General features: G+C 54.5%; 2 protein-coding genes across 2 annotated transcripts; one reads left to right on the plus strand and one right to left on the minus strand.

Annotated features, from left to right (window-relative positions):
* Positions 1-1,485: 1,485 nt before the first annotated feature.
* Positions 1,486-4,567, minus strand: MYOC (myocilin). The gene is made up of 3 exons (XM_082484702.1): positions 3,886-4,567; positions 3,197-3,316; positions 1,486-3,059 (listed from the first exon to the last, which is right to left on the minus strand). Exons 1-3 carry the CDS (start codon positions 4,382-4,384, stop codon positions 2,275-2,277), a joined length of 1,404 nt encoding a protein of 467 aa, XP_082340828.1. The 5' UTR covers positions 4,385-4,567; the 3' UTR covers positions 1,486-2,274.
* A 418-nt stretch (positions 4,568-4,985) lies between these two features.
* Positions 4,986-17,598, plus strand: VAMP4 (vesicle associated membrane protein 4). Its single transcript, XM_082484709.1, has 8 exons — positions 4,986-5,048; positions 5,392-5,503; positions 7,357-7,403; positions 7,772-7,822; positions 15,008-15,108; positions 15,684-15,763; positions 15,948-15,999; positions 17,083-17,598. Exons 2-8 carry the CDS (start codon positions 5,438-5,440, stop codon positions 17,109-17,111), a joined length of 426 nt encoding a protein of 141 aa, XP_082340835.1. The 5' UTR covers positions 4,986-5,048; positions 5,392-5,437; the 3' UTR covers positions 17,112-17,598.
* The last annotated feature ends 1,888 nt before the right edge of the window (positions 17,599-19,486 follow it).

Raw genomic sequence — 19,486 nt, forward strand, 5'->3', positions numbered from 1 at the left:
ACTGCCCTGGATTTTGCCTTGGCAATCTGCACCAGTGCCCAGACAACTGCCTGTCCCAGGTGGCTTTACACAGCAGGACAGAGGGACACTGTGGGGACGAGGCTGCTCGCCAGGGCAGGGCTTATGCAGCCATGTTTTCCGAAGCCTGGAGAGCCTGAACTACACCACAGATTTATTGGCAGCAGCTGTGGTCAGTCGCAGCGGGTGCCCTCTCCCTGCAGTAGGACCAGGGTGCCCAGCTCAATGCAGACCCACTGCAAAGGGGGCTGGCGGAGGTTTGCCGCAGGTGGTGGGGTACTGCATGGCTGCACCATGGCGGCTGCGTGGGTGCATCACTGGCTGGGGGGACACCTTCACTGGTGCTGGCTCATGATGAGCCTCCCAGCCCTGCGCCAGGCTTGCTGGGGAGCAAGAAAGTGTCTTTCAGCCTCTTGCCTTGCTGTGCTGGGGTCCCACCCTACAGCCCCAGGTTGGTCCCCCAAGGGATGCGTCCCAACCCACACCCTCCCTAGCCCCTCCTGGTGGGGCAGCGGGGCCCTTCCCTGGTTCCCCCCACCAGGGCAACCCTCAACATGGAGGATCATGTGCTGCCTGTGGATGGCACACACCCCCCGCCTTCCCCCGGCACCCTCTTGTCTCCTGCATCTAGAACAGCATCAGTTCTGAAACAGGGCCCATCCCCGTGGCCTTCCAGCTCCGAGCAGGGCCATCCCCTTGGTGAGCAGCCAAACACCCTGGTACTGCAGCAGCAAAGGGGCACTGCCTCTGTCCCCCCCCCCATCCCTTCTGCCACCTGGACCTCATTAATCTTTCCCATTCAGCAAATCTACGGGGTTTAGCACTGAAGCTTTGAGTTTTATTCTGGTTCAATGTTGCGGGCATGTTGCAACCCCTCTTCACGCTAAATAAAGGTGCTTCTGGGTTCAGCCCTGCCAGCAGCCATCTCCCACAGGTGGTGTTTTCCTGACCAAAGCTTTACAGCTCCTCCACCAGCACCTTCAGCCTGTTGCTGCATCGAGGCAGGGGGGAAACCGGCGCTTCGCACCCCCTTCAGGCTCCAGCCCACCAACCCCCCAAGAAAACCCAGGCTTGGAAAGACAAGGTGCGAGGCAGCTGTGGGCAGTGGGTGATGTTTATAGGACCGGGACCCTGCGCATCCCCCAGTGGGATGCAGCCGCTGCTACCCCGTCTGCCCCGAACGCCAGGGAAGGAGGAGGGGAAGCTTCCTACAGTAGCCTTTCTACAATAAATAGTTAAAACGGCATTTTTTGAACCGACGTGGGGAGCGCTGCAGGCCATGTGGGGCCACAGCTGCCGCATGGAGTTGGTGGCTGGGCATGGCTGCAAAGCCAAAGCGCGTGGCCAAGAGGGGCTGGGGGCACCGCAGGGCCATTTGGCTGTGGGATGCTCTGCCAGTACTCCTCGCGATTGCTGTCTTGGCTGCTTTCCCCCCCACCCCACCCCACCCCCCCAGTAAAACAAGGCTTGTTCAATTAGTGTCCATGTTCCCCGCTGCTTTTGATCCTGCCGGATGATTTTTGGAGGCGGCTGAGCTCCAGGATGCCCCCAGGCACCAGCAGCGTGGGATGCAGCAGGGCTTGTGGGTGCTCCGCTCTGTGGGATTGCTGGTGGTGGGTGACCACTGCTCTCCTCCGCCAGGCCGGCCCGCACTGGGGAGGCATCCCCAAAACTGCTGCTGCCAGGGGGGTGTCCGGGGGGCAGCAGCGGTGCTCGTGCTCAGCCGGAGCCTGGAAACACAAACTCCGGCTTCGCAGAGGGGATCGCTGCTTGCAACCAGGGAAAGCATTTATTTTTAGGTGGGAGCCTCCAGGGCAGCCTCTCCCTATCTCCACCACCTGCCCTGCCTGGCCTGTGCTGCACCTGAGCTCGCTCTGCTCCAAATTCGGGGTGGCCAGGTTGGGGTGTGGTCCAGGTGCTCCTGGAGGACACTGGAGCAGTTCAGGGCTGGGTATCCCTATGGCCCACCCAAAACCCGCCGAAGCTGGGGAGAGGCATTTCACCAGCTTCACCAGGCTCTAGAAAAGCACTTAATTCCCCTCCATGGCACTCAAACACAATGGGATGATGCTGGAGGAGGTACCAGTGAGGACACCGGGGGCCCCACCATGGCGTGGCTGGGCAGCACGTGGCCCCCATCATTGCCTGGTGCTGTCTGAGCCAGCGGTCCCGGCCATGCTGGGGGGAGCTGGGGATCGAAGCGGGGTGCCGATACACGCATGGGGGTCATGGGGGCTGAGCTGGCGTGGCCCCAGCTCACGCCTGGGAGAGGCGGACAGGGTAGGTGACCATGTTGAAGCTGTCCCAGGCAAAGAGTTGCCGCTCAGCGGGGTTGTAGTCCACCATGCTGAGGTAGCGGAAGCGGTTCTCGAAGGGGATGCTGAGGGCCCGGCTGGTGCTTGTGGCCGTGTCATAGGCGAAGTTGATGGTGGCGTTGGGTGCCGAGTAACTGCTGACAGTGTAGAGGGTGCCGCAGATGACAAAGGAGTTGGCCACCCCCCGCTTGCGGATGTTGGTCTCCCAGGTCCGCCGGATCTCCAGCGTCTCAGGGTCCAGCTTGGAGAGGACAATCGCCCCCCTGGCCTTCTCGGTGCTGTAGATCACCCAGAGCCCTGTCTCATCCACCGCCAGGTCAATGTCGGTGTAGCCCCCCCAGGAGTAGGGGTACTGCCCATGGTAGCCGGCGCCGGGGATCTCCCTCTCGGCCGTGATGGCCTCTCCCCGCAGGTCGTAGCGGGCCACGGCACGGGAGCGGCGGGGCTGGAAGAAGAGCCCACCGCGGTAGATGACAGCCCCTGTGCTCTCCAGGGGCCGCGGAAGGATGTGCACCTTGGCGGGGTAGCCCCGGGCCAGCTGCTCGGCTGCCTCATACTGGAAAAGCTGACGGACCTCCGTGCCCACCGTGTCCACACGCCAGGTGGTCTCCCGTGTGAAGGGGGGCACGGGCTCGGGGTCCTTCATCCACACACCATACTTGCCGGCAATGGACTCTGCCCGGCCGAAGACAACGGGCTCCCCCACCCACACCAGCTCACCGCAGCCTGCTTGGGGACAGGAGGGAAGAGAGAAAGGGGTTACTGCTCGGCGGCGGCAGCGCCCGGCGAGCCCCTCGGGGAGGGCCAAGCAGTATTTGTGAGCAGCAGGGCATGGGGCTGGCTGGCCATGCCAGTGACAGTACCCGAGTCCTCGCTCCCTGGGCGAGCGAGTGCAGTCTCCTCCAGCAGCCGGGATGCAGGAACCTCCGTCTTCTCCGACTGCAGCTCCTGGTAGGCGAGGGGCTGCGGGTCCCAGCGGGGGGCTGTGGCGGGGCCAGGCACAGCGTGAGCACGGGCCGAGCCAGCCCCCCTCACTGCCACATCTGCCCCCGCCGCCCTTGGCGGGCTCCATGCCGGACCACTGCCCCCCGAAACACCAACACCTCAGTCAGGAGCCCGGTGCCTCATCCCGCTGCAGCGGGGCACATCCGTGACATACTGATGAGGACCTCACTCCACAGCCACTGACACTGTTGCCCCCCCAGGTGCGGGGTTTAATGCTCCTTGGGGGAAACACCTAATCCCTGCAGATTAGCCTGGTCCCCTGTGTCCCCCTTCTGCTGCAGGGCAGATGATGGGATGAGGAGGGCTCTGGTTGCCAGCCCTGATTTAGGGATGGGGAGCGGGTTTGGTGCAATGGGCTGTGACCCCCTGGTAGGGCTGAGCCCCGCAGCGGGCAAGTGCCCCGCTGGGTGCTCAAGAGCCGGGGGGGCAGCTGTGGGTGCACCACGTGGCGGGGACACCAAAGGGACTTGACCAGTGCTCGGGGGAGACGCTGTGGCAGAGAGCTGGTGGCAGGGGTGCACAGGGGGGTCCCGGCCCTGGCACTTACCTTTGCCGGGGGCACGCAGGGCGTCACGGCCAGGCCCCTCTCCGCCGGGGTGGCAGCGGGTGGCCCGCAGCCGGGCGATCTCCTGGGCGCTGCTCTCCAGCCGCCTCCCCAGCTCCTCTTTCTCCCGCTCCAGCCGCCCCTTCTCCTCCTCCAGCCGGGACTTGGCCCGCAGCAGGTCGCCGTAGGCAGCTTCCAGGCGAGCGGCCGGGGCTGCGTGCTGGGGGTCCCGCGCCCCCCCTGCCTCTCCTCCCCGCGGCCCCGAGCCCCCCGTGCCCCGCTCCCGGCTCTCCAGCCGGCTCAGGCGGGCGGCGAGCGCGGCCAGCTCGGCCCGCAGCTCCGGCACGCCGCCGGCATCAGGGCAACCGGCCTCGACGGGGCTGGCTACCGTGAAGGAGTAGGTGCAACGCCCGGTGCTGTCATCGGCACGCCGGAGAAAGGCCGTCTCGCCCCGGCTGCCCAGGGCCAGGCCCCCCCAGAGCAGCAGCCAGGTCCCTAGCATGGCTCCGTGCCCTCGGCACCTCCGCTCCACCGCACGCCGGGCGCCGCCACCCGCATTTATAGGGCGGGAGGGCGGCGGGGAGAGGGTCGGGGCGGCGGAGGCGGGGGGGACGGACGGACGAGCCGGAACCTTCCAGATGCCTGTGGCGGCGGCGGCGGCTTTCGCCCAACGGCAGCCGGCACTCCCCCCCTCCGGCCTCCCCGAGGCCGCTGGCCGGGGTCCGGCAGCCTGCGGCCGCCGCCAGCGGCTTTGCTGCCGGGGTCGTGTGCCAGGAGCGATGCCGGGGGCCGAGGCGGCCGGACCTCCCCCGCCCCCCGCTACTGACAAGGAGGCGTCGCACGGGGCCGAGCCGGGAGCGCCGCCAGCCCCCGGGCTCCTGAGCCAGCGTGGTCCCGGGCCAGGACCGCCCCCACCGCCCGCCTCCCCAGCCGCTCCCGCCGGCTCCCGGCCCCGCGCCCCACCGCCCCCGGGCCCCGCCCCCGCGAGCAGCCCCGCCCCCGCCCCAGACCCCGCCCCGGATCCCGCCCCAGACCCCGCCCCGGAATCGATCGCTCGGCGCTCTGCGCGGCGGGTGGAGCGCCGAGGCGGTCGATGGGACAGCTGACTCGCTGCCGCCGCCGTTGTACCGGCCATTTCCCGCCGGCCCGGCCCGCAGCGGAGCCCGGTGAGGGGTGTGAGGGGTATATGTGTGGTGGTGGTGGTGGTGTGCCTCGTTCTGGGCATCGCCAGCGGCCCCCGGGGCACCGGGAGGGCTGGAACGAAACGGCGGGGCCTGGCGAAAGCCGGGTACCGGCTGCCCTTGCATCCCCCTCCCCTGGGGCCATTGCATCCCCCCGATCCAGGGTCCTTCCTCCTCCGTCCCTCCGGGCCCACCGGTGCGGGGGCTCCCCGGCCGCCCGCGGCGCCCCACCGAGCATCCCCTCCCCGTTCTCCCGGGCCCCGGCGAGGGGCGGCCGGGGGGAGACGCGGTGCGGGTGACCGGGTCGTTCCCTGCGCCTCTCCTCCAGGCTTCTCCTCCCGGGCACGAAGCCGCTACTCCCGCCGGTAGAGACCATGCCTCCCAAATTCAAGCGGCACCTGAACGACGACGAGGTGACGGGCTCGGTGAAGAGCGAGCGGGTGAGTGCCAGCGGGCCCGCGGGGGACCAGCCCGTCCCTCCGGTGGCCGTAACGGTGCCATAACGGGCTGTTACTTAGGTCGGGGTGCCCGGGGTAGGTGCCCACGGCGGGCAGGTGGGTGTTAACCCCCGAGGCCCCTAGAGTTGCTCCGTGCCATTAGCCACCGGGCCGGTGCAAGGTGAGTTGCAGGTGCCTTTGCCGAAGGGGCTCGTGCTGCCGCAGCCTTCAGTTGTAGGGCCCAGAAGCCATACTGCTGTTCGTAGTGTCGTTTGGTTAGCGAGGGGAGCGTTCCTGCAGCAAACCTGGTCTGTGTATTTTAAAACAAACCCTCTTAGGAGATATGGCTGGTTTGAGAACCTGTTTCAGTTCCTTGAGGCTGCATCTATGGCCCTGAGATCCCGGTGTGCTCCAGTCTCCTGCCTCTCTGTAGAGCTTGGCCCCGGCACGTTGTGGCTCTCCTCCCCACGTAGCTGGCTGAAGGACTTGTGTGAACTTACCCTGTGCTTTACAGCTGATATTTTCTCCTATCACCAAGTTTAGACTGTAGTCTAAAATGTTGCTCCAGCTCCCGATAGCTGTCAGTGAGATGAGGATCCTGCGTTACCAAGAGTGTTCGCTCATCCCTTGAGGGAGGCGATGGCTGAAACTATTGTGTGGTCTCACGAGTTGCTTAAGTTGACTGAGTAAATGTGACAAGGATGGAAAAGTAGGTAAGCTTCAGAATAAAAGCACTGCGCTTGCAGGTGGGAGCCCATATTTGCGCACAGGAGAAGCAGCAGCTGTTGGTACCACAAGGACTGTCCAGTGTGTTCCCTGGCCCACACACTTAGGGTGCCGGTTCCCCCTCTTGATTACTTTTGACCCTAAGTAGATGTTACTGGGTGCCCTCAGCTCGATTGGAAAATTTGTGCTGCCCTGGTATGAGAAATGAACTCTAATAATGTCTTTGTCCAAAACTTTCAGGCTTAAGTGGGATTGCTTGTAAAAATCAGCCTTTGGATCGCCTGATGGGGTGTAGTGGAACAGCAGCTCTGAGTCCAGGAGGAGCCCTTTGACGCGAAGCAGAGGAGCTACCAGACAGCTCTGCTTTCCAGCCGGGCCGTAGCCTTTGCCTGAGTCAGGGGTTTGGAGGGTCTGATCCCTCCGGATGTGCCATGCAGGGAGCCCAGAGTGTTTCCTTGCAGTTGTCCTTATACTTGCTGCCATCAGATGGCTGGAGAAACCACATCCTCCAAATTGGGAGTGGATCTGACTTCCCACGCGGATGGGATACCCCAGGGTGGTTGTGGGCGATGCAGATGTTTTTTGAGCAGCTGCCATTGACTGAGTGCAGCCCTAGGGATTGTCCCTTGAGCAGGGAGGACCTTCCTTCCACAACTGGCCTGCGCAGCGGCTCTGCCTGCTACTTTCCAAGGCAGGGATCAACATTCTGATGCACTGGTTGTTTCTGCACCATAGAGAGTTGTACTGATCCCTAGAATTGGGATCTGAACCTGGCAACTGGCCATTGACGCAAATCGAGTTTGGCTCAGTGGCAGAGGTGCGAGTTGTCCCAAGTCAGAGCTGCAGAGCTGAGCATCAGTCTGTGCTGTACAGAGGTAGCAAACACCACTGAGGTGATAATAGTGGCACAAAGACATCCAGCTTGGCCCCTGATCACAAGCAGAGAGAAACAGCATGACTCCAGACACCTAAAAAGTACCGCCGATGCTCTCTAAAGGAGGGCTCATGTGTAACCTGCAGTCAGAGGATGCTGATTGCTTCCTAAGGGCTGGAAATGTGTGTGTGAAATTGTGGTTGCTATTGATGAGGTGGTTTGTTTTGTTTTGTTTTGTTTTTTCATGTGCTTGCAGAGGAACCTGTTGGAGGAAGATTCGGATGAAGAGGAAGACTTTTTCTTGTGAGTTTCTGAATGGCTGCTGTAGGAATGCGATGTCTTAACTGCTTACATCTCTGAGACTGGAGGCGTCGATTACCAAAAGCTGCTCCCTGCTACATAGGCAGGGGCTTAGGAATCAAAACCTTTGATTCCTTTGACATGATCTCCCAGAGCCTTGTCATCAAGCATGAATTAAGACTTACTAGGTGTGACCTTTATAAGAGCGGGGTGTCCCGCGTATGCTGAGACATGGGAGGGACTGATGAGAGGTATGAGAACAGTCCTCTGTCCAAAAGGCATTGATTCTGTCTTGCATGTCTTTTGAGTCTGGTTTAAAAACATGTTCTTGTTGTATCTTCCATCCTGATGGCTGTCTTCTCTACCTGCAGGAGAGGGCCTTCTGGACCAAGATTTGGACCCAGGAATGACAAGATCAGGCAGTAAGTTGTTGTTCCTCAGTGTCACACAGATAATATTTTATTCTGGCACTGCGAGCTCCCGCTGCTGTCTTACTGGAGTGTTTCTGTGTAGTTCTGAATATGAACATGGCTTGTGCTTGCTTTCTTCTAATTGACGTTTCCTACCCTACATGCCCACAGCTAAGGGAAATCTCAAATTTGATTTAAGCTGTCAAGAAATTGTGCATTGACAGAGGCGAAGGGATAGGATTGTGTCACAGTAACTTGGAGTTTCTAAATCCCGTGCTGTATTCTGGTGATGACCTGTTCCATACTTTTATAAGGCTATTTTTCTAGAGCATTAATCCTGAATTTTAACTTTTGCTAGTGACATTTTATTTATTTATTTATTTTTCCTACACCCTGTAAATTGCTCGTCAATGTTTCAAGAAAGCAAGTGGTCAGGAACACACCGGGACTGTGTTTTTTGGGCAACGGCTGGTCTTCTGGTCTCCTCTTCTCAAGATAAAAGCTTGATATAGGTGACCTGGAGATGAGCAGTGACTCAGTGGGGTCAAAGCAGCTGGAAAACAGGAAGCCATTACAGCTGGGGGAGGATTAGGGCAAGAAGGAAGGAGTGAACACTAAGAATCCTTCTCCCATCGAGTCATTTCCTGGATGATGCTTGTTATGGGCTTCAGTTTGTCCTGCCCTTTCCAATGAGGGATGCGATGGTGGTACTTAATGGAAAGGGGCATGATGTTTGCAGCCCCCTGGTTTCCTTTGCTGACCTCCGTGGAGTTGGAACAGAGATCTGTGTGGGGACTGATGACTGAGTGTTTTTCAGACTGGGTTGTCTTGTGTGCAGCCTGAGTGTTGCTCTTCGTTGGGGATTTTTTTTCATGCCAAGAAGAAGCCAGTGCAGCTCTGAGATGACTCATTGCCAACGTCAGCATTAGGCAGTGCTTGCTTGTATGCCTGCTTGCCATGTTGCCTTGAGGGGCAAAGTGCACCTCAGTTACGGAAAGAGGCAGCAGGTTGGTCGCTGCGCCCTGAGTTTTCAGGGGGTCTCCGTTCCCTCCAGGGTGTGAGGGTGCCATTAGTAGAGGTGCACTGGTCCTTATAGTAAGCCAGTGTGGATAAAGCCTCCCTTCTAGGGCAGTGATGCACTGGCCTGGAGTGAATGGGAAGTGTGAGAATTGGTTTTACAAGTGGGGTGCTGCCCCCATAAAAAGGTGGAGAGGGGTTGATGTCTACCCCTTCATCCTCCTCTGCTGGAAAGGAATTACAGGGCTTCTTCTGTCTTCCCAGCGTGGATGGGAAAAACAGAAGCTCTTCTCTTCCCACTGTCTTGGCCAGGCAGAAGGGAGCAGGGGCTTAGGTAGAGGGTAGCACCACAGCTGTGAAGGGGAAGAAAAATGAAAGAAGAATTCAGCCAGAAGCTGGCAGGTTCATAGGTGTGATGTGACTAATGCCCAACACACGTGAGACTTGCCCGTTGCCAGAGATTGCCTGTCTAGTGGACCTGGTATGGGATATGTCCCTTGGGGTAGCAAGTGGCTACATCTATTTAGTATCTAGAACATCTATTATAAAATAGTATCTATTTTATGCTCTCATCGATGTTGATTGCTTTGTTTAATAAGCACTTAGAGTGTGCAGTCATCATTTCTTGTCATGGAGCTTATTATTACGTTTCTGATCAGACCAGCCCTTGTGATGATTGATGCCTGGTCTTGTAATGATCCGGCTCACTCTGGTTTCAACAGAGGAGGAAAAGGAGAGTTGGGTTGCTGCTGAAACACTGTAAGGAAAAGGCATTTTAAGGAGGAATCTGAGCATTTGGAGAGCTGAGGCATAGCTGGGCAAAGCTAGAGAGACTGTCGCTGTACGGGACTGGAGGAACGAGGTGTGAAGACAGGCACAGAATGAAACTGGATGGAGGACTGGGTAGAGGAAAAAGTGATGGGGTTATGGGAGCAAAGGTGTGGAACATGTTGAACGTGAGGGGCAAGACTGGAAACTTTTCCTAGTTGTCCTTGGCAGCAAAGGGGCTTGGGTCAGGGTGGAGAGTTTGGCAGCAGAGACCCTTGAGGCTGGCTCAACTGTGGAAAGAGATGGTGGGGAACACTGCAAACTTCGTAGGGGAAAGAAACAAGTTACAGCCAGCAATAGTGGCAGGAGAAAACGTCACAGTCCCCTCCGTGTTGTGTCTTGTCCTGATGTGTCTGGAATTTCAGGCTCTGTTGTCCCAGCAGCTTCTCAGTTGAGGTGGATGATCCGCCAGTAATTAAGTGGCCACATGGGGTCCCTTGGGCTTGCTCTGGGACCTCCCCATCCCTGGGGTGGTCTTGGAGCTGAAAAGTAGCTTTTAACAGGCTTTTGTCCTTTTCCCCGAAGTTACAAAGAACAAGTAAGGGAGAGCTGATCTCTCTTCTCTGCCTTTGCTTCCAGGTTTGTATGAAGCCCTGAATGTATGTTGTGAGAGCTCTTGGTGCCTTTTTAGGGGAAAGTGGGACGTTCATCTTCCACCTGGGTTTCTTATATTTAGAATAGAATCCTCTTATAACACTACCAAAATTGCCCCTTTGTCTGTGCTGCTTGACTTTCTTCACCATTGATGTTTCTGCTTTCAGGCAACCATGCTGTTGGATTTGGGTTCCTGCTGGTGCTGCCGATGAGGCTCAGCACACAGCTGTGGTTCCCCAGGAGCCAGGTCTTGGTCCCTACGATTCCCTCGTCGCACTGCTGGGAGTGGCCAGCATCCCCAGCCCAGGGCTCGGCCCCAGTGGCTCTGTCTGGCTGCAAACCCCAAAATTGTGTCCTGAGGATGGGGAGGGTTTGGGGAATGGTTTGAAGGCAAGAGTTGACAGCAGCTTCCCAGGCCCTGGCTGCTCATCGCAGGTGGCTGGTTGTACAGTGAACCCCATCTGTAGTCCAGGCTTTCATTTGAAGGTGGTACAAGACAGCATCGTCAGTCATCGTTGTTGGGTGTAATCCTTTCAAGGACTAAAAGGCTTCAGGGAGGCATAGGTTGCTGTCTTCCTCACTGTTGTGATGAACCAGGAACTCAAAACCAGCAATTTGTGGCAGGATTCAGCGCTGTCACCCCATTGTTGCGTACAGCAGAGCAGTCTGCCAGGCAGCCCCTCTGCAGAGAGCTGTGCCTTGGGGAGCGCTGCACTCTGCTGGCCTCCTGCCTTTGCATCGTCCATCCAGCTTGGCTCTCCGTCCTGTTCCCTCTTCTCTGGGTTACTGCCACAAGAGGACTGTTTGGGTATAATTTGCACCAAAATACACAGCACTATTAATATCGCTGGGGTGGAAAATAGAAGTGTGTCATGCTGGCTGTAAACAGCCAGCTTGGAGACAAGACGTAGCCTTGAGCAGCACATCCCATGGTGTGTGCATGGACTGTTTACTGTGTCTGAAGAATGCAGCACTGTTGTTAGCCCAACACCGTGACCAGCCTGGGGAGTTTTTCAGTAGCTAACCCAGTGCGGCCAAAATGGAAAGGCTTATTCCTTCCACTCTGGACCCAGCAAAGTACAAGAAAAGAGGAGTCTAAACCAAACTAAGTGCTGTTTGGTCTCTTGTTTTTTCTTTGATGGTGTATACTTGCCGGTCCTTGTTAAAAGCATCATATTTGCAATAATTAGTAAGAAGGAGGGTCGTGGGAGACATATTTTATGCTTTTGTCTTGCTCCCTTTCCTGGCAAGTATTTATTCTACTTTATTTCTCTTGGAAATCTGGCAGGAGTGAAGCACATGAAATGTATGTGTCAAAAGCCAATAGCTCCCTAACGGGAAATATGCTTCTTACTAGAGGATTCATTCTCTCTTGCCAAATAAAACAAGAAAATATTTTCTTCTTGATGCAAGTTGAGTTTCCAACCTCATGCATGCCAAACTGGTGGGGAATTGTTGAATTTGCTCTGAAACTGCAGGGCTAATGCATAGGCTGGGCATCATTCAGCCCCCTCCTGGAGAGGCATCTCTTGCAGCAGTGATGGGTGGGAGACAGCAGAAAGCAAGTACTGGCTTAAGGTCTGGTTAAGGCACTGTGTGGAGATCAAAGTTTCATTCCCTGTCTTGTTCTTTTCCTGTTTTTTTTTGGTTGGTTGGTTTTTTGTTTGGTTGGGTTTGTTTTTTTTTTCCCCAAGATTCTCTTTTACATCTGATAGCAAAAGGTATTGGGGTACTCAAATGTGTCTGTGTTCCATGGGAGTTAAACACCTCAACATTCATGAGAGTTCAAGCCTTGATTTCTCTGTGCCTCCGTTCTCTGTCTGTGAAATGTTTTGTTTTCTTGGGGGGACAGGTAACAGCCTGCCCAGGCTATGGGCAGGCAGCAAAGGCACACAGCGTTTCGCCAGCAGCTCACTGAAAAGAGGTGGGATGCTGAGATACAACTTGGGTAGCAGAGGTCTGCGCTCTATAGGTCTCTCCCAAATGCTGGTTAGCAGCAGAGAAGCTTGAAGTTACATGTCTGCCACTCTGCCTGGAATGCTGCTGGGTGCCCCAGGACTGCAGCAGCATCCCTCTAGGCTCTGACCTGTGCTGGTGGAGATACAGGTGGCAACACATTGTGCTGCACGTTCCTAGATGCGTTGTAACCTTGTGTGCTCCCGCTTGTTAGTTGTACCAAGAGAACTCGGTTACAAATCTGTTGTGGGAGGAAATCTTTATTTTTGAAGCCAGTAAATGATTTTAGAAACATTTACATGCTGCAAATGTAGTCTTCTGCCCGTGAAACTGATGTTTAAGGTCTTAGAGTTTTTGCCAAGTTGGCTCATCTGGGATAGCAGATGTTTCTGCTTTCCTTCTCTCGCCCCAAGCTATAGCAGTGTTGCTGGTGGCTCAGAGCTGGGACTTCTCTGTTGCGCTGAGGTAAGGAAACCCCCTTGCAGAGTGTGCCTCCTCCCCACATCCTCACCCGCTGCCCCAGTGAAGGGCCACAGAGCTGTGCATGTTTTGTGTGGGGTGGACACTTTGCTACACAGGATACCACCATGTGTTTCCCAGGCAGCATCTGCCTGCATCGTCAGTGCCACCCTCTGCACTTTCCCAATGGTGACAGCTCTGCCACTCACCCTGTACCTTTTAAAAAAAACAGGCTCGTGGGCATGGGGAAGGTTCCTGCTGAGAGGCATTTGGGGATTATCTATGCCTTTCCCCACCAGATGATAAACTCCTGGCAGGTGGCTGCTGTTGATGTGGAAGACAGGAGCTGCCACTGCACAGTGTAGGTGGGTGCAGAGAGATGCTGCTCCCACGGACTCTGTGATGCAGCAAAGGGAAGGCAGGTTCCTTTCATGCAGTATCCTAAATAAAGCAAGTTTTTACGTGCGCTGCTGGAGTCTAACATGTGCTATATGAGGGCTATTGAGTCAGAAATTGGCTTCAGAGGGGTTGCCTGGCTGTTCCAGCTCTGGAAGCCACAGTGCAGTGGTGCTACAGAGCCCAACCTGAAATGCTAAGATGGAAAGCCCCTTCATATTCAAAGATCTGGAGTTCTTTCTAGAGCTTTGGGGGGAGAAAAAAGCTTTTTCTTTTAATGACTTTCCTTGCCTGTTTTTGGAACAGTAAGTAAATGGGAGCAAGGTACGTGCTTTTCCATTGCGACCGCTATTGCTTGTTGCAGGCACTTCCTCACATGAGCGTCTGAGCACAAGTGTCTGCTTGGGGAGAGGCACGTACCTGGTATGGGGACAGGAGAAATAGGTCAATGTGAACCTATGTCTCTAATTAATGAATTAGAGGCATGGTAGCTAGCGTTCCTGGTTCTGCAGTGCCCCATTGATGGGCCTTGCGCAAGTTGCTCTGGGTGTCCCTTGGCCCCAGCTTCCTGGGCCATGGTGGAGGATATGCTGTCCATGTTGCACCAAGTGCTCTGAGCTTAGATGCTGGATGGTGGCTCTCTGAGTGGGGGAATTGGGTCTGGTGCTGCTGTGAAAAACTCTCGACTTGGCAAATAACGTCTTTGAACATCTGCATCTATGGGATGGCAGTGGGGAGGAGAGGGTTTTGCATGAGTCCAAAGAGAAAGACATGATTGGATAATTTAGGGAGCAGGAGAGTGTGGGTGCTAAGCAGGCAGAAATGACAAAGTGGTGGCAACCCTTCTTCCCTTTAGGGACACCAGTGGCACACTCTTAATAGGAGGTGTGTGCTTCTGGTAACGTGGAGAGCTGCTGAAGTGACCTATTCGTGCTGTATATTTGAGAAATGCTGGATGCACTTTGATATATTTAAAGTGCTTAAATGTTTTTAATCAAGGTGCCCTAAGTCGTCAAACCTAAGACTTATGCAGAGCGAGTGGCCTGGAGCTATTTCTGTTTTATTGCCCTGTGCGTAGCGTTGCCTCCAAGACATCGCTGTTGCCATTTACTTTCTGGGAACGGTATGTCTCAAACAATGTATTGTCTCCCTAGGGCCCCAAGAAATTTCTTATTTCTATCTCCAGGAAAATAAAAGCGTATTAGCTCCAAAATACAAACCAGAATGTAGCAGTATTTTTCCACTAGGAGAATTTTTCTTTCTTACCAGTGTGGCTTTTTTATGGAGTGAATAAATGCATTTATAATAACCCTGCGGGTGTGATTTAGACTACTGTTCACTGAAGCGACTACCCACAGAGTTGCGTAACCTATGAGAAGATGGATTATAATAACTTGGTTTAGTTCATGTCAGCCATTTCTTTACTGTTCTCTTGGTGCCCCTGGCAGAGTGGGTTTCATTTAGCAACTCGGTTCCCAAGTGCACCTTGCTTTGATTTTATCCCAAGTTATTCAGCAACGGTGTGAGGTGTGGTGCGAGGTTCTATGAAATCTGGAAAAATAAGGTGCAGTTTTGATGTTGGGGTTTTTTTTCCCTTTGATGTGAGAAGAGGTGCCCACCAACAGCAATTAGTGCCTTTTCTTACTGCATTTTTGTGTTAAAGGTGTTACAGAGGGTGCCCTGCTTCTGCTGACTTCTCAGTGTTCTCTTTGAGCCCCTTGTGTTCCCTCGCCCTTCCTGGGATTGCCAGAGACCTACTGCAGGTCATGCTGCACTTCTGGCTTTCTCAGCGTACCATCCACCTCCATCCATTGTTGTCCCCTTTGATTTTCGTCGGTGAGCTCTCGGGTCCTGCCAGCCTCGGCAGCTCTGAGCGAGGGCTGGTGCTGCAATGCACAGCCAGTGGTGCTCGCTTCTGCCCCTCACACTGCCTTTGCTCTGCTCTAGTGTCCAGAACCAGGTGGATGAAGTCATCGATGTTATGCAGGAGAACATCACGAAGGTGATTGAAAGAGGCGAGCGGCTGGATGACCTGCAGGATAAATCAGGTGCGTTGCTAAATGCAGTTCTGTTGGCCTTTTCCCCATGTCTCTTCCCCATTCCTGGACCAAATTACTTGTTAGGTGCTTTCTGAACTAAAATCGACAGACCTGGGCTTGTATTTCTATCCTGGAAAGTGGTGTTTCCCAGTCTTGGGCTGCAGATCCAACTTTCTACTGACGTTTTTCTCTTTCCACCTTTGCCTTCTGCTGCTCTGTGCAGAGGTGTTAGTTTGGAGGTATTTGGGTGCTGTGATCTTGTTGGTCCTTCAAGCTAAGGTAGATTGGTCTGTCTCCCAATGGCCCTGAGCACTTCAGCTGTCTGCTTGTTTGCTGGCTTGCAGAGTGAATTCCTGTCCTCAGAGGGCAGCCAGTACAAAGGGGGCTCAGTGGGACTCAGCAGATCTGTGTGTGCTCTAGCAAAGGGCGTCACATTGGCATCTGCTGTGGTTTTGGTGAATCACGCTGTGGTTGGGTCTTTTCCCCTAATGCCGAGTTTATTGCTTAAAACTGTGGAGTTAGTAGAACGGGTGGATGCTCTGCCTGTGTGCGTGCTGCTGAATTGCTTTTCTTTCCTTCAATAGAAAGCTTATCAGACAATGCAACAGCTTTTAGCAACAGAGCCAAGCAGCTTCGGAGACAGATGTGGTGGCGAGGCTGCAAGGTAAGCAAGAACAGGAACAGGCAGGGGTGGGTTTGCGGAGGTGCAGTTACCTGTCCTCCCCTGGGGGAGGATGGAGAAGCTCTGCTTTCTAGCTGAAAAGATGCTGGAAGCCAAAGGCCTACTTTCAGGTAAAAGCAGCTACACGTGGCACCCCATGTAACACACCTCTATGCTTCCCTTGCAGATGAAGGCCATCATAGCACTGGTGGCAGTCATTCTCCTGCTCGTTATCATTGGTGAGTAGCTCCAGGTCACTCCAGCCATGTCTGGCATTGAAATGTTCATGGCGCTCCACACCATGAGTGATACTGTGGTGCTATTGTCCCTGGGGGAGAGCACCTGAGCCACTCCCATAGGGCCTCACTCTGCCTTAAGCGGTCATAAATGGTGCCTGTAGACCACTCCATGCTGCTCTTCTGCAAGGTTTACATGCAGAGGAACAGGCTCAAACCAAATCATACTGACTGTGGCCAAAGAAAGCAAACATTTCCCTGCCCTGACAACATTGTACCCATCCAGGGTTGGCACCAACTGATCCCAAGGCTGGTGGGAATAGATGGAAGAGTTTCAGACTGGAGCAATGTCTCCCAGAGGCCTCTCCACATATATCAACAATCTTGCAGTGGGTCTGGTCCTGCAAACGCTCTTCCCCGAAACTGCTGGGCTGCTTAATTTTCAGCAAGTAGTTGTTGTAGCTTAGTTCTTGGTCCCTTCCCCTGCCTTCTGCCTTTCCTGCTTTGCCTGCTCCCTCTGGAGCTCCCCAGAGCAGAGATGTTGCTGTTTTTCCTACCAAAAAAAGTAATAATGACCAGGGCGTCTTTCTTCCAGGCAGAAGTAGCAATTCATCCCTCTGCCTGCAGAATTATGTGCTCCACGGGTCCAAGCAGCCCAGCACGGCAGCACAGCTCTTCCATGCCACTGGGTCTGGAGGGTTTTCCACCCACTGACCATGGTGGGGGGCATCTCTGTAACGGTTCTTGTTACTTCAGCAAAACCCTTATGGCCTGTTGTCCTGCTGACACATAGCCTGCAGCAGGAGAGGCAGAGCTGGCAGCAGGGTGGGAGCGTTGTAGAGAGAGAAACTGATGGAAAATCCCATCTGGTTTAATTTTGGGAAGCTGGAAGGAGATGAAGGTGGCAGGAAACATTGTCTAGCGTGTGTGCAGGCAGCAGATTGCATTAGCTCAAGCTTGGAAACACACTTTCCCTCGCAGCTGCTTGGTGTTTATCACTACAGAAATGGGGGGGATCTCTCTGGTGGGGATTGGTGTTCCATGCAAAGGTGTGTGGTTGACAGCTTGCTTCTTTGTGTTTTCCAGTACCCATAGTCCTGAAGTACCATACCTGACGGGGCAGCTGGAGGCTTCAGTGGAGCTGGCTCTGGGATAACCAAACTGCTGTGTAATTTAAGTGAGATATCTGTATATAGCTTTGAAGTTGTTTTTCTCCAAGGAGTGAGGAGGCAGCGGCAAGTAGCCAGTTCTAACAGTGTTTTAAGAACTGCCAAATGACCCTTTTTTTTGGTCGAGTACTTGCTCCTGCTGTCAGACTTTTTTTTTATAACAGACGATTCAGTTCCCAAACTGCCTGTTTTGTGGAATTCTGGGTCTCTGGTTTGGAGCTAGCTACTTGCCACTACGGTTTATCTGTATATATGGTTGAGCTGTAATATTAATAATAATGCCATTTGAGCAGTTCCCCACTGTCTGCTGTGGAAGGCAGAGGGTACTCTGTCCTTTCAGAGCAAAGGAGGGGAAAAATGAAGAGAAACATACCATTATGTTACAGGGAACTGACCCTTCTGTGGAGAACTGTAAGGGTGGTGTTTCTCTCTTGAGGGGAAAAAAATAAAAGGGGGGGGGGATGGGACGGGGAGAAAAAAAGAAATAATTAGGTTTTACAATCCAGAAGACTTTCTGGTCCTGCCATGGGAATGCACAAGCTCAGTGTTTTCAGTATTGCTGCTTACAGCTGTGACTAAAGACATTCCAGTAAACCTATTTTTGACTGTACATCTGGAGTTCCTGCGTGTCTTCGTAGCTTTCTGGAGGATATACACAGCTCTCCACTGCCAGAAGTCCCTAGGAAAGGGCCGTTTCAGTGTTTTCTTCATCAGAAGCAAGAAGTGTGTGTAAAACCCACCTATTAGTCCAATGATATGAGACACGCAGCAGGACAGCAACTCTCCTGAAACCAGTCCAGGGTGAACAAGCCCACTTTGTATTCGGAGCCCTTCACTTTGACGTGGTGGTTGCGGTCCCAAATGCCAGCCTGTTTTGCTTCCCTGTGATCCAGCGGGCTGGGGGTTGTTCCAAGACAGATGCACTGGGGTGCCTGGGGAGGTGTAGGGGTCCCTGTGCTAGACTACACAGGAGCTGAGCTCCTCCATCCATGGGTGGGACTGCTGTGTTTTATCTGTCTCCATCCTTGGTCTCAGGTGTTGGTGGCATTTCTGTCTGCCCTTTATTTTTGGGACCCTTGTTCCTTCCAACCCTGAGCCTGGGACTTTATCTAAGCTGAGATCAGGCTCTCCTGGTTCTCTTTTTGCTGGCTCTTTTCTGATGAGAGAAGCATTGTCCTGCTTAGCATGTGTCTGAAATAATGTTGGAGAGGGGAAACAGTCCCCCAGAGAATTCCCAGTTCTGTGTCCCAGCTTCCTCTTCTCAACCTGCCCCCAGGACCTTGTACACTGTTTCCACCTGAGTGGTGGTGCGGCTCCATACAGAGAAAGGGATTAAAAGTGAGCACAGCAGGCTGGAGGGTCAGATGTGATTACAAGCTCTGCTTGACCAGATGGAATGTAAACAGGGCTTTTCCCCTCTGTGGGCCCTGGTCTCTCCAGGTGGGAACCAGAAAGCCAAACTGGGTTTTTCCTATTGAAGTGTATCCTGGTTGTAAGATCATGCACCCACTGAAAGGGACAAAAATCATCCTGCCTATGCCTTTGGCTACTCTCCACCTGCAAGGGAACAAGAGGGTGGATGAAGAGGGACTGTCTGTCTACAGGGGGGCTGCAGGTCTTGCTGAACTATTGGGTACCTTTTCCTGCCAGCTGGAAAGTGAGTTAATGGAACTGCGAGCTCGTGTAACGGCTGTACTGTGCCTGCTCTGACCTGTCTGCTAGGGCAGGCTTTACTCCTGCTGCTGGAGAGTCCTGCCAGTACCTCTGGCTTTCTCTCCCAGCCACATCTTGCTTTGCTGCTGCCACCGACAGAAGGACCTTGGTGCCACAGCAGTGTGTCAGGACTTCAAATCCCTCCTGGCACCAGATCTGAGAAAGAGAAGTTAGTTTTGCAGTTGCTTGCTATAGGCGAAGCCTGGCTTTAAAGCTGGGCTGAGGGCCTTGGAAAATGGATGCCTGAAGGATGAAGGCTTCACGGCAATCCTACTGTGGTAAAAAACTGCTTATAGCTCCTGAATTTGGGAGCTGCTGCTACACCCTCCATAGCCCTGTCCTTGCTGGGTTCGGCAGATCTGTCAGCAGCGTGTCCTTAGGCAGAGTTTCCAGATAGTGTTGAACTCTCCTCAGTGCAGGCATCAGCGTAGCACCCCAAGAAGTGCTGTTCTTATCACCGTGCCAGCAGTGTGCTGCTCCAGACAGGCACAAATGCTTTTCCAGCTGACTCAGATCCATGGAAAATGAAGTGGCAAGGCTACCGCCCCTGACCCTAGACCATTTATGACTTGTGCCTGCCTTGGACTCATCCTTCATTACCAGTGGGA

This window comes from Vanellus vanellus (genome assembly GCF_965231255.1).
Source record: "Vanellus vanellus genome assembly, chromosome: 5".
Taxonomy (NCBI): Eukaryota; Metazoa; Chordata; class Aves; order Charadriiformes; family Charadriidae; genus Vanellus; species Vanellus vanellus.

Coding starts and splice junctions, on each gene's coding strand:
- MYOC (XM_082484702.1), bottom strand. CDS start 4,384: ATGCTAGGGACCTGGCTGCTGCTCTGGGGGGGCCTGGCCCTGGGCAGC. Junction 3,317..3,885: donor CCTGCGTGCCCCCGGCAAAG/GTAAGTGCCAGG, acceptor GCCCCGCCACAG/CCCCCCGCTGGGACCCGCAG. Junction 3,060..3,196: donor CCCAGGGAGCGAGGACTCGG/GTACTGTCACTG, acceptor GTCCCCAAGCAG/GCTGCGGTGAGCTGGTGTGG.
- VAMP4 (XM_082484709.1), top strand. CDS start 5,438: ATGCCTCCCAAATTCAAGCGGCACCTGAACGACGACGAGGTGACGGGC. Junction 5,504..7,356: donor GCTCGGTGAAGAGCGAGCGG/GTGAGTGCCAGC, acceptor ATGTGCTTGCAG/AGGAACCTGTTGGAGGAAGA. Junction 15,109..15,683: donor TGACCTGCAGGATAAATCAG/GTGCGTTGCTAA, acceptor TTCCTTCAATAG/AAAGCTTATCAGACAATGCA.